The sequence below is a fragment of the Abrus precatorius genome, unplaced genomic scaffold (genome assembly GCF_003935025.1).
Source record: "Abrus precatorius isolate BTA unplaced genomic scaffold, Abrus_2018 Scaffold10, whole genome shotgun sequence".
Classification (NCBI taxonomy): Eukaryota; Viridiplantae; Streptophyta; class Magnoliopsida; order Fabales; family Fabaceae; genus Abrus; species Abrus precatorius.
Genome location: NW_020874292.1, coordinates 34,683,406 through 34,695,945, shown reverse-complemented (window position 1 = coordinate 34,695,945; position 12,540 = coordinate 34,683,406). Strand labels below are relative to the sequence as shown.

Sequence of the window (12,540 nt, the reverse complement as noted above, 5' to 3'; positions counted from 1 at the left end):
AAATAACATTTTATGAGTGGGAAAATAATCCATTGAAGTGTGGCCCATACTAATTGTAAAGAAAACACTATGAATAACATCACATCAGATATTGGCCCATTCACTCACATAACCCAAAAACACCCCTTTCATTCTCTGTCGTTTCCCAGACAAGTAGCAAATTATCATCCAAACCAAACATTAGGCCAACTAAGTTGATATTTAGTTTAATTATATGTTTATTTAAACACACAGCAAGTTGTAAACAACCTCATCCGATATTTGAAAACGCACATCACACTCTGGCCAATTTAGTCAATGAAATTGTGATTAGGTTGTCTCTTATCTAGTTCATTTAAGGTTTATCCATAAATTTAATCGAATAAATGGACCAAAAAGTATTATCAGCTTAATATTTAATTTCTTTTTTAAGATGTTTTTCACCTTTAGTAGAAATTGCTTTGTCATATCACCAGAGCTAGAGTTGGACTTAATTATGTTTCATCATTCTTTGATATTTAGTTTAATTTTTTAAATTAGAATAGAACGAAAAAAATAATACCTTAATGCTTTTAATTTTCATGGATCATTGATATGAATTTCACTTTCAGAGAGAGATAATGGTCATAAAATATTAAGTTTGGCTGGATAGTTGATCATCTTATATAACTCTATTGCTATCAATAGTTCACTCCAGCCTTTAGCAACTTTAGACCAATAAAAACCTTAAAAGAATCATATTACAAAAGGTAGTCCTCATAGTTAGATGCACTTATAATGTGATGCTCAAATCACATACTTTGCAATTAGATTTTAACATTTCACTGTACTTTAAAGTCTTGGTGCTAACTCGTTGTATTTAGAAAGTTTAAATCCTTATAAACCCTAAATTAGAATTTTATACTTCCAAGTGAGACTCAAGTTTTATACCTTATAGTCTGATCTCCATAAAATCTTCCTACTTGTTTTAATTGCTTCAAACTAACTATAATGGAGCACTTTGTTTGCGACTCTTGAGTACAATTTTGAAAACAATACCAATTTCATTTTATTATAATATCATTGAAGTTCATACGCTAGTTGTCTGTCTTTTTTTAAAGCATAACTGAAACTGTTTTCACATATTTACAATTTCTTTTTGGTCCTAGTATGCTAGGTAAAGAACAAATCAATAAACAAATGATCCATATAAATTATAATTATATATGTCTTGTGTACTAGTGACATCTTAAGAGCATTATTGGCATGCATTTTGGTAAATATTCACAAGCCTAAACTTACCCACATTGGGTTGGGTGATTGGATTGGGCTAACAGATAATTATTAACTAGGTTTCAACAATTAATCTCTAATAAAGTATATTGTTTTTTGAACACAAGAGAGTTGAAGACAGGTAGTTAATTAAGTCAGTTTCATTTGATAGAGAAACCACTGTTACAGAATATGAATCGATATGAGATTCAGGAATGGTACCCGAAGTTCAAATCTGTATCCATCAAGACCTTAATTCATCAACTTTCTGAATCATTTATTCAGTACCTTCTTTATGACTCAGGAAGAAGTGAATATATGATCACAGTTTGAACTTAGTCTAGAGAATAACCCTGTCTAATTCAATGGCTTCAGAAAAAGCAGCTTTGGCATAATCTATACTACCGTATAATTTGATATTAGTCAAGAAACTCTTTACTTTTGTAACATTTTTTCTGTCTTTACAATTCTGGATGCAGAAATGTTCCTGCTGAAGTTATTTGTAGCATTCTTAGGTATAAACACAAGCTGTTACCATTATTTTGCCTGACGACAGAAGCAAAGTTAGTAGCTTAATTTGGAATAAAATAAGGTTGCATTTGGATACAGTAAATTACAACATGGTAAAAATAATATTTTTAAAACATTGTAAAATTTTAGTTAGATAATTTTTATGTTGTCTTTAGAGAAAATTTTAAAAAAATTATATTATACTTAATTTTTTGTATTTATAGTCTATAACTCTCATACTTAACTTTCATTTTAAACATTTCTCATATTTATTTCATATTTTTTGAAATTTTAAAATCCTCTGTTTAAAAACAACTTTAAGGAGAAAAAATGCAACATTGGGGAAGGCTAGTTTCTGCTTGCAAAAGAGCAAGCTTTGAGGGTGTAGATACTCTGGAGTTACTGGAATAATGGAAGACACGACTGGTTTAAGATCTATATTATGCTTTAATTGAAGAGTGATGGATTCATACAAATTTTTTCTTTAAGCTTGGGTCTATGTTCTGTACTTCAGCTACTGTATCTGCATTCGTCATGGACAAATAAGATTTTGTAGACCAAATGATGAACATTATTTTGCCTTATATATTCACTGATGTTTTTCTGTGTTGTAATGAAAGGATCATAACTATTGTTATTTTGTAGTTGCTGATTAGATTTATACTTTCAACCCATACATAATAAAATGTAGAATTTATTAAGACTGGATATAATATTGGATAAAACTTAGACTTAATTCTTTTAAGTATTTGTTGTATTATTTTTTAATTAAAATTAAAGTTTTACCTAAGCAAAAGGGTCATTATTGTAGATTATCAAGGTGAAATTCAAATTTTGATTGAAAAATAATAAAACTCATTAAAGAATTACACAAGTTTTATCTTATAATATCTTGATTGTCTAATTTTCATGTTCAGACTGCCTAAGTATGGAGGCTATTAGTTTTTAAAAAATCCAATATAATTATCTTTTTTGTTACTATAATTTGGTAGGGATATTTATCTAAGCATCACATTTCTCTGTTTGTGTGTCTAGAAGGGAAGGGTAGCAGCTGAAGATTAAGGTTGAGAAAAACTAAAGGTAGAGTCTTAGTGATGTGAAAATAAAGGAAATTAAATTGATTACAGATGCATGAGGCACTAAAGTTGTAGTTGCATTTTTACAGGGCACCAATGCTCTTAAGACCAAGAACAACCCCAACCCCAATGATGTGCCCAACAGTTCCACAGGCCAAGGTATCAGCAAGAGTGAAGCCAGCAGGATCACCAGTCTGCAACCCTGAGTCCCTCACCTCCAACTTAAGCCCTGCAGTGGCTTTCCTGTTCGCTGATGGAGCCAATCCAAACCTTCCAGCAAACAGCATCAAGCTTGTAGAAGTCACTATAATCTGCCCCCATGTCAAAATCAATCATATGCAAATTTATTAAAAAAAAAAAAATTAGCATAAAAATAGTATAAAACTTTTCTCATAAATTAAAAATAATTTATATTTCTCTATTTTTCTGTAAAAGTTTTCATTTAACTTCTCTAAAGTTTGAGAATACAAATTAGTTTTAATTTATGAAAGAAAATTTTTTATACTATTTATTTTATTATAATAATGTCTCTAAAATTTTTCTCAAATTAAACTTTATTGAAGAATTAAAAATAAAAAGCTTTTGTTAAAATATATTATCGGTATACTTTAATAATTTTTAAAGCACTTCTACACGGTACTTAATAAAATTTTCTATTTATTTATTTCTTAATTAACAAATGGTGATTAGGAAGATCCTTAAACAATTTACAATGTGACCAGTGATTTTGAAAGTATTAACTTGTTCAATCAACTCTATAACCAACTTGACAAGTTCCAGTTACATTAAAACTTAGTACCCCACACCTCTTTGTTGGCAATTCACAAGCTTGTTGCATGTATAAACGAGTTTTTCTTGAAATCCATTTTGTACTAATTGAATGAATCTAATTATTTACCAACAAGAGGGGGGAAAAAATCTAACTTAGTACATTTTATAAAGTCAAATGAAACCACATAAGGAACAACAAAACATTGAAATGGCTCAAACTCTTGGGATCCTACCAGATTAGTGGGTGAACCAATGAAGTCACAGCGAGCTCCCAAAGCACCCTTCCCCTTGCGCCTCATGGGTTGGACGGCAACCTGTACAAAGGAGCAGAGAAGAAGAACAAGCAAAACCCAGTTATCACAATTTCATTACAAATAAAAGCAGAACATGTGGAATGAATCCTCTCTTCAAATTTTATATCAAACTTAATTTAAATAATGTCTATGAAGGAATTTAAAGATCCATTCCTAATATATAGTACAAGAAATGCGATGCTAAATGTGTAAATATAAAAGGGTGCTAAGTGCTAACCATGTTTTGCGCAGGGGCTGCTGAGAATTGGGGTCTAAGACCATTGAATTGGGGGATAGTGGTGACCACAGTGGTTGCCATTGAAGGAAATGAAAATATGTTGTCTTCCTTGCTCTCTCTAAGTGCCCCTTTTCTGTGAATGATTTTCTTTGGGTTTTCAGTGGGTATGATGTAACATTCAAGCGAATCTAAATGGCAGCCACATGAGCAATTTGTGGCTTCAGAAAGCCAATATCAGATGCCCAAAGATTTTGAACAATCCGACGTGGCATTATTTGATTTGGGGGAATGGATAATGGATAATGTCTCACGTGCTAGTGGATGATATCCTATGACATCCTAACTTTGATACTTCTTTTCACTCGTAAATTAGGCGTATTTTTAAGCGGATTTGATTTTTCAAATTTGGTACTTACTAATAAATAATTCCAAATAATATATATTATATTTTGTTTAAGTTGTAAATTAAGGCAAATTTTATTCGACTTAGCTGCATTTTGGTCCCTCTAAAAAAATCACGACTGTATAATTTAAAATTTTAATGATGAAAATATAAAAACTTATTAGTTATTTATTTGGTTTGTATGAATGACAAGTGAAGTTTGGAAGGATTTAGTAGCCTTCAACTGTGTGCACAAAAGAAAGTAGAAAAAATTGCGGTGAGTCAACTATAAACTAATGGTTTGTATGTCACATATTGAATACTAGGAGCAATGTTAATAACATTTTTTTCCCATCACACTCCTTGAAACACTACTTATAGTTTGATCAATTTATTAAAAAATAAAACAATTTCTAAATAGTGAATATCTCAAAACAGAAATTTAAGTTGGAGTGAAGCATTACCTGATCTAGAAGAGAAGGAAAGAACAAAAACAAAAGGAATGTTAACGTATGCTTCCAAGTATAAAATTTCATATTTTGCATAAAAAGAAACTTACTCCAAACGAAATAAATCAATAATCAAATATCAATATCTATCATTCAAATTTTACAAACAACTTTCGACTGTAACACTTACAATAACAAAAATTTATGAACTACATCTACTTGTTACAATTAATTTTTAAAATTTTGAGCACTCATAGGTAATTCGTTATTGAAACAATTCTCCATCTGGAAAGATCACAGTAGCATGAACAGTTCATCTAGGATAACTCAGCAATTTGCCAGGCACTTTGTGTCAGCACTTCACCAATACTCTCAAACTTATAATCTGCACAAAGTGTGTGGCTTTAACAGGACTAAGTTGTCAATTAGACCTATGCTGCAGAAATAATCAAAGGAATCATTGATGTAGAAGATGATGAATTGTTCCTACAAAACTTTCATCATTTTGTAAAAGATCAGCCTAAGATCTCCAAAGATGGCTGATGCCAGGAGGATTTAATTGCTAATTAGCAGCAGATATCAATAAACTGAAACTTCAATCTGGTTCTGGCCGATTGCATTTTGCACATCATAGATCACAGGTAGCTGGAACCGTCTTCAGTAACTTAGCAAGGTCATAAGACTTGAAGTCTTTCCCATAACATAAGGCTAGATCCAGAGCTGTTTTTCCGTCCTGAAACATGAACAACCAATGAAGGATGCAGTCAGCTTCATCAATTTCTATCTGTACAATACAAACTTGAAACCAAAGGAAGGAAAGGTAGACACTTTACAACAGAGACAATTTATTTTATTAGTCTCAATTGGACTATAGCAGTATGGCCCAAAAGGACTAAAAGATATAACTAAGAAAGAATAGGCCATCAAATAATGCTAACAATAAAAGGAATGATAATAACAAACGTTCACCCAATGCATTTAAATCATTATAGCAGCGAGTTCACTAGCGGGATGTACTACAAAATTACCTTATTTATTCTTGTCTTATCAGCACCATTGACTAACAAAATTTTTGCTATATCCCTATTTCTGCTTTGAATGGCAATGTGCAATGGGGTCCAACCTTCCTGAAAGATTTTAAAATTGTAAAAAAAAAAAAAAGCAGTAACTAAATTTGAAGAAAATCTAAACAAATAAAAACAAGCTTGTGTTTAAATAAATGATCACATTATCTGCAACATTGATGTCAGCCTTATACTTGATCAATAATTTCACAGTTATCTTGGCACCAACTTGAACTGCGTAATGAAGTGGAGTAGCTCCATCCTACCATAGGAATGAATATACAAGCACACAAAGCACATTTGAGAATGCCGTCAACAGTTTATGAGATCTGTGTGCAGATTGAAGAATGTTTCCTCACCTTATCCTTAACATGAGGACTTGCACCTTTACGTAAAAGATGGCTTATCACAGCTTCTTTTTTTCCTATAATTGCCTTATGAAGTGCAGTGAGACCTTCCTGTGGCGATCAAATAATGCTATTTAAGTCCAGGCAAATGCACAAATTGACATAATTTTATGCTAAATATAAACAAAATCACCTTATCAGGCAAATCAATATCAACACCATTTTCAAGAAGCTTATCCACACAACTTATCTGCATTGACAGCACAAGAGTGTGCAGTGGGCTCCATTTTGCCTGAAAATATGAATACAAGAGCCTAAGTGTAAATAAGAAAGTGGGCACTAGGAGAGATAGATGCAGAGTCACAGACTTACAGTTGATATTTTTTCCAAGTTAGGAGTAACATTCTGTTGCAGTATTGCTCTTTCTTCTGGTTCCAAAAGTTGCTCAACCTCTGCAATAATGAAAATATCTTCTTACAGTAGCATATTGTTGTCCAGGGTCAATTCTACAGTCTACTTACGAACCTTCTATCAGCATATTTCTATTTCTTGGACATATTCCATATTTAGGAAGTTGTTCAACCATATAACTATATAGAAAGTAACAAGTACAAGAACTAAAGAGGGGGGAAATGTGAAGCATTGTTTTAAAAACTGAATTGAACAAACAACTAGTGAGGTTAGCAGTTCACAGACAGGGTGGTTCTACTAGTTTTTAACTGGAAGTTGAACTGGATCACTTAGAAAATATTATAAAATAATTAATATATACATCAAAGTGATTCATAAAAAGCCATGGTTTTGACCAGTCCAAACTCAAGTTTGTTGTTTCAGATCAATCCAGTCCAGATGCTTGGCCAGTTGACACTTCAACTGATTGGCCTGGCAAGGTCCAGTCTAGTTTTAAAAGCCATGTTGTTATGGTTCCAAACGAAAGAAAGCAACAAGAACAATAAAATGTACCTTTCTTAATAAGTTCTTCATAGTTGTCCACTGAAGTTATATTAACATCAGTAATAGCTGAAGTTTGTGTCCCTTCCTCATCTGGATCACTTTCAAATCCTCGGTTCATATCCTCAAATTCCTCATCTTCTTCATCATCACACTCACTGTCACTCCCAGTATCTGGCTCTTCCCAAGTTCCTTGTGGTGGTTGGGTTTGAAAATAAGATACATCTTGGATTGATTTAATTGCACAATTACTCCTAACTTTATAATCATCCCTAGCAAAAGAGAGACTGAATTTTCCTTTGTTTGTATATCTGTATATCTTATAGAAACTGCCCCTCAATTTGGGGTCCATGGAAAATTCAGTAATTGTGGCAGAACATGGAATAAATCGATTAGTAAGAACAGATACTGTAGCCCAAGAATCCATTACTGTTTCCCTGAAAATTAGACAAAAGAAAAAAGTTACACATAGTTATTACTGACATATATACAGTTTGGGCACACATATAATACAAACTACCACGACCACCTGGAAGGGCACCATGATGAGAAGTTCCAACAGAAAGGCATTAAAATAGGGATTTTACCATAAATCGTAAAAGGGAGTAAAATTTGTAAAATCGTCGTAAGATTTTACAAAATTCATATATATCTGTATAAAATGACATTAATTGAAATAAAAATCTTTAAATCACTAAAAACACTTAAATAAAATAGCACTCATAAATCGCACTCCATAAAGTGCTGAAAAACTTAACTCAAAACACAAATTATCAAGCTTTTTAACGAGTTACAAGGCATAAAAGTTAAACACCAAAGCAAAATAGTGAATGAGAATTGGAGCTGCCAACCGTTGTTGGGCCAGGCTTTTGAAGTTGTTTACACTCGAACTCAGAACAGAACTCAACACAAATTATCAAGCTTTTGAAGTTGTTTATAGTACCTAACAACAGAATTAACCACATCAGTGGCTCTAATACCTACCCAGAAATTGAAAAGTACAAAAATTAGAAAAACTGCATACTTGTGTAACAAATAACACTAGCATAAGTAAATTATTGAGAATGAAGGGCGTTTAAGCAAACACGTGGTGAGTAAATACATTATTAGGATTCAATTAAAATGAAAGAAAGAGGTATTAAAGAATTAACTGTAAACGAAATCAATGAGTTCGTCAGCGAAACCAAAACCTCAAACCAATTGAGAGTTTACGCTCTTGCTCGTTCTCTTTTATTTGCTGCTTCCAACTTCAAGCACGCTAAACTAACACGCTGCTAATGTTCTTAGACTTTACTTTTTGTAATTTTTATAATTTATTGTTTTTTGGTAATAATCCCTGTATATTTAGTCATTTGATCTTTTTTTTCTTCGGTCAAAAGTTACTAATTAACAAATACCAGTGTTCGTTTTTTTATTTAAATTAAGAGCCAATGTCAATAAAAAAAATTAAATCTATTAAAATGTAATATCATATTTTAATAGTAGGGCTACGTTTTAATATTAACTGTAATTTGTCAAGTTTATTAAACAAAGTAAAAACTTTCAAAAGACTAGTTACCGACCCGGATCCAGTGTAATTTCTGTGGGAACTGTATCGTGTATTTAGGAAAAATTTACATTTTTATTTAAGCAAAAATATACGAGCTTAAGCAAAAATGTAAAAACACGAAAAAAAATTTGGCAGTGGACTGAATTCAGATACACTAGTTACATTGTAAATTGTTTAAGAATCTCTCTCTAACCAACATTGCTCGTTAAGAAATAAATAAATAAATAGAAAATTATAATATAAGTATATGGATAATATTTTTTTAAAAAAAATACTTTTAATTCTTTAAAGCAATGATGCCCGGCGAAAAAGCAACAAAAAATTTAGTGTCTAATAATGTTTTTATTTTAATATTATTACATTATTTTAATATTATTAAGACAACCTTTAAATTATATATGAAGGAAAATTTTAAAATTTTGGAAAATATAAATTTAATAATAATTGATGTTTTAAGCACGACACATATCAGAAAAGTTATAAACAATAAATATAAAAAGTTAAGAATAATAGAGAAAATTTGAAATTTTATCTAAAAAATAAGTTATTTGAAATTTTTTTATTTAGAATAAAAATAACTTAATTAAAATTTTATAGCATTTTCAAATTATTTTTTAATTATTTAAATACATAAATTATAGTAATTTTAAAATATTATATTTAAAGACAGCACCCCTAATCTTAAGCTGCTAGACACACGAAGATAGAATTGTGATGGCAAATATAAAATTTGACCTGATTTGCTACCATTACTAACCTGCATCATGCAACTTCACAGGCTGTCTGTAAGAACACGCGATGGATGGACTGCCATTACTCCTTAAAAGTATATTATCCGGAACAAATTAACAACTAAAACTATAGTACAGTTCGTCAGTGTTAGTAGTATTTTTTTATAAAGATTAAAATTTTACTTCAATAATTTGGGATAACCTTAAATGTTGAATCTTATCGATAAAATTGTAATTTAAATAAAAAAATAACATTATAATATCGTATATACTTTAAAAACTGCATCTAAATTTACCCAATATTAGACATGAGTTATTTGGTTGATTGGGTATCAATATAAAATGTTTTTTGTTGACGATTTTTTTATTATACTTTCACCCATGATCATTATTGGTTTCTATTAAATTTATGTATAGGTGCAAAGTCTAAACCTAATATCTTTTTTTGAGCCACATTATAAACCTAATCAACAACCACAAAACAAAACCTAGTTATAAATCTTATTTGTACGTGACAAATGCAGATACAGTAGCAGAGGTACAGAACATAACACACAAGCTTGAAGAAGAAAAAAGTTGTATCAATCCATCACTCTCCAATTAAAGCATAACATAAATCTTGAACACATCTTGTCTTCCATTATTCAGGGACTCCAGAGTATCTCCTCCTCCCAAAACTTGCTCCTTTTGCAAACTAGTACTAGCCTTCACCAATGTCGTATTTCCCCCCTATTTTATTCCAAAAATAAGCTCCAACGCTGCTGTCGTCAATGCAATATAATCGTAAACAAGGCATACAATCCATCTGTCATCATATATGATTTGATGATTAGCCTCGTCCAAATTAGACCCAGGTTGATTTACTCTCTTAGGAGGATACATAATCTCAGTCATGTTTCCAAGCAAGTTTTCCCCTTTCTCAAAAATCTCCAAAAAAAAAAAAAAAAAAAAAAAAAAAAAGTGAAAGAAAGAAAAACTGCTTTTCTATTGCTAACCCAAAGTAACAATTGAGAAACAGTATCCGATTATCATGCACCGGCTTCTGTAGATTGTCGTCTTAACTCTTCATCAGCATTCCTTAGAAATTGATCCCAACCACTCCCTGAGCTAGTATCCAAGTAATCAAATGGAACTGCTGTTTTAAGGCCTGGCCTAACAGCACAGCGATCTTCCAAAATTCTAAACTCCACATCATCTCCCTCACTATGTATATGCTCTAATTCATCCCAAGTAAACAACAACGGCAATGTAAAGGCACCCCAAGGATTGAAATCCATAACCTTAACTCTCTCATCCTTAGTAATGTAAACATCAAATGTGTAGTTTTCTGACTCAAATTCAACTCTCACATATTTGTTGAAAAATGCCTGTATCAGTAATAAGAGATCATTCTTCTTCTCAAGCAGAACAGGATAAAAGGTAGTAACTTCCCGTTGAGAAATTCCAATTAATTTCTGATCCCGTACAAAACATCGAAATTCCATGTCTGGCTGAAGGGATGGGTACCATTTACGGAGGGCAAGAAAGAAATTCTGGGGTCTAGTTGAAGATTTATCCTGGCATGAATCATAAGCATGGCACAAGTCATGGACCAATGAGTCAGATGCTCGAAACAAAAGTGCAATCTCACTGAAACTGTTGCACCGAAGAGTACCAGCCGTACTTATCCATGCTGAATCTTTTGGGGCACTCCAATTCAGCTTGGGGAAAACAGCACCCCCAAGGGACTCAATGGAATCCCTAATTTTCAATTCAAGCTCTGGAAAAGAGGGCGGCAGAGAACCTTCTGCTTCATCACCAGATCCCTCTGACACCTTAAAGTCTTCTTCCTCATGAGTATTATGAATTCTATTGGGTAATGCATCTTCATTTAAGACAGAAACAGGTAACAGGAAGGGTCCTGAGTCATCAAGAAGGTACTGAATAAATGATTCAGGAAGTTGATGAATTAAGGTCTTGATGGATACAGATTTGAACTTTGGGTACCATTTCTGAATCTGACATCGATTCAATTCTTCCTCTTTCATATTCTGTAACAGTGATTTCTCTATCAAATAAAACTGGCTGAACCTCCTTTCTTCAACTCGCTTGCATTCAATAAAAAATATACCTGATGATTAATTGTTGAAACCTAGTTAATAATTAGCTGTCAATACAGGCCAGCCCACTACACTCACCCAAGCCATGTGGGTCAGGGCAAAAATGTCCATAGGACTATGTCAGTTTGAACCAGCCTACTAAATTAAATATAAAACTTAGCCCCACCTCTTAAAAGGGCTGGCTCTATGCATAAACAAGAAGCCTGTGAATATGCACCAGAATACATGCCAATTACCAATAAAACTCTTAAGTTGTTACTAGTAAACATGGCAAATATAATGTATGGATCATTTATTTATTTGTTCTTTACCTTGCATGCTAGTAGCAGGAGTATAGGAAAATAAAATGAACTCACCAAACCAATCTAATGACCCATTCCATTAAAACAGACAGACATATATACATAGCATATGGAGCAAGTATCAAAAAGTGTGTATTGTGTACTTTAAGGGTTAAAGGCAGATATGCATCCTATTTTTTGTTTCCTTCACTGTATTACTATCCAAACATTACTCATAATTCAAACACAGATAACAGCCGTTTGTGAAAAGGCATACAACCATCTGTTAATACATGCAAAGGGATAATGTAAGGTCTGGACAATTATATTAGACCTTTAGGCTGTACTATATTATTGGAATCATGATGGCAAAACAATGAACTACAGTAGTCATCCATTACACAGTCAAATTCTTGGATGCTGACTGCTCAGTCATGCAATGCCTTTTACCTTTTTCTCGGTTAGCTTTGTGAGAACAATTATGGCTGTTACCTTTGTCATACTATTTACTTGATATTATTAATTATGATCACACCAACAACCCATATAAGCATCCTCAAGGATCCTTC

The 12,540-nt window shown here is 32.2% G+C and overlaps 3 protein-coding genes across 6 annotated transcripts; all 3 read right to left on the bottom strand.

Annotated features, from left to right (window-relative positions):
- Positions 1-2,789: 2,789 nt before the first annotated feature.
- LOC113847896 (photosystem I reaction center subunit psaK, chloroplastic) lies at positions 2,790-4,313 on the bottom strand. Its single transcript, XM_027477226.1, has 3 exons — positions 4,119-4,313; positions 3,821-3,901; positions 2,790-3,127 (listed from the first exon to the last, which is right to left on the bottom strand). The coding sequence occupies exons 1-3, from the start codon at positions 4,197-4,199 to the stop codon at positions 2,900-2,902; spliced, it is 390 nt and encodes a 129-aa protein (XP_027333027.1). The 5' UTR covers positions 4,200-4,313; the 3' UTR covers positions 2,790-2,899.
- A 730-nt stretch (positions 4,314-5,043) lies between these two features.
- On the bottom strand, positions 5,044-8,583 carry LOC113847884 (ankyrin repeat domain-containing protein EMB506, chloroplastic-like). 3 transcript variants are annotated; one of them, XM_027477195.1, is made up of 8 exons: positions 8,463-8,583; positions 7,324-7,748; positions 6,733-6,812; positions 6,554-6,652; positions 6,373-6,471; positions 6,177-6,275; positions 5,978-6,076; positions 5,044-5,682 (listed from the first exon to the last, which is right to left on the bottom strand). In XM_027477195.1, exons 2-8 carry the CDS (start codon positions 7,736-7,738, stop codon positions 5,578-5,580), a joined length of 996 nt encoding a protein of 331 aa, XP_027332996.1. In that variant the 5' UTR covers positions 7,739-7,748; positions 8,463-8,583; the 3' UTR covers positions 5,044-5,577. The 3 variants fall into 3 exon arrangements, with proteins under 3 accessions (XP_027332996.1, XP_027333004.1, XP_027333013.1); XM_027477203.1 differs by lacking the exon at positions 8,463-8,583 and adding an exon at positions 8,163-8,289 and having other exon boundaries at positions 5,062-5,682; XM_027477212.1 differs by having other exon boundaries at positions 5,618-5,747.
- Positions 8,313-12,075, bottom strand: LOC113847872 (cell division cycle protein 123 homolog). 2 transcript variants are annotated; one of them, XM_027477183.1, is made up of 3 exons: positions 11,702-12,075; positions 10,598-11,621; positions 8,313-8,368 (listed from the first exon to the last, which is right to left on the bottom strand). In XM_027477183.1, exon 2 carries the CDS (start codon positions 11,616-11,618, stop codon positions 10,620-10,622), a length of 999 nt encoding a protein of 332 aa, XP_027332984.1. In that variant the 5' UTR covers positions 11,619-11,621; positions 11,702-12,075; the 3' UTR covers positions 8,313-8,368; positions 10,598-10,619. The 2 variants fall into 2 exon arrangements, with proteins under 2 accessions (XP_027332984.1, XP_027332975.1); XM_027477174.1 differs by having other exon boundaries at positions 10,598-12,075.
- Positions 12,076-12,540: the final 465 nt, after the last annotated feature.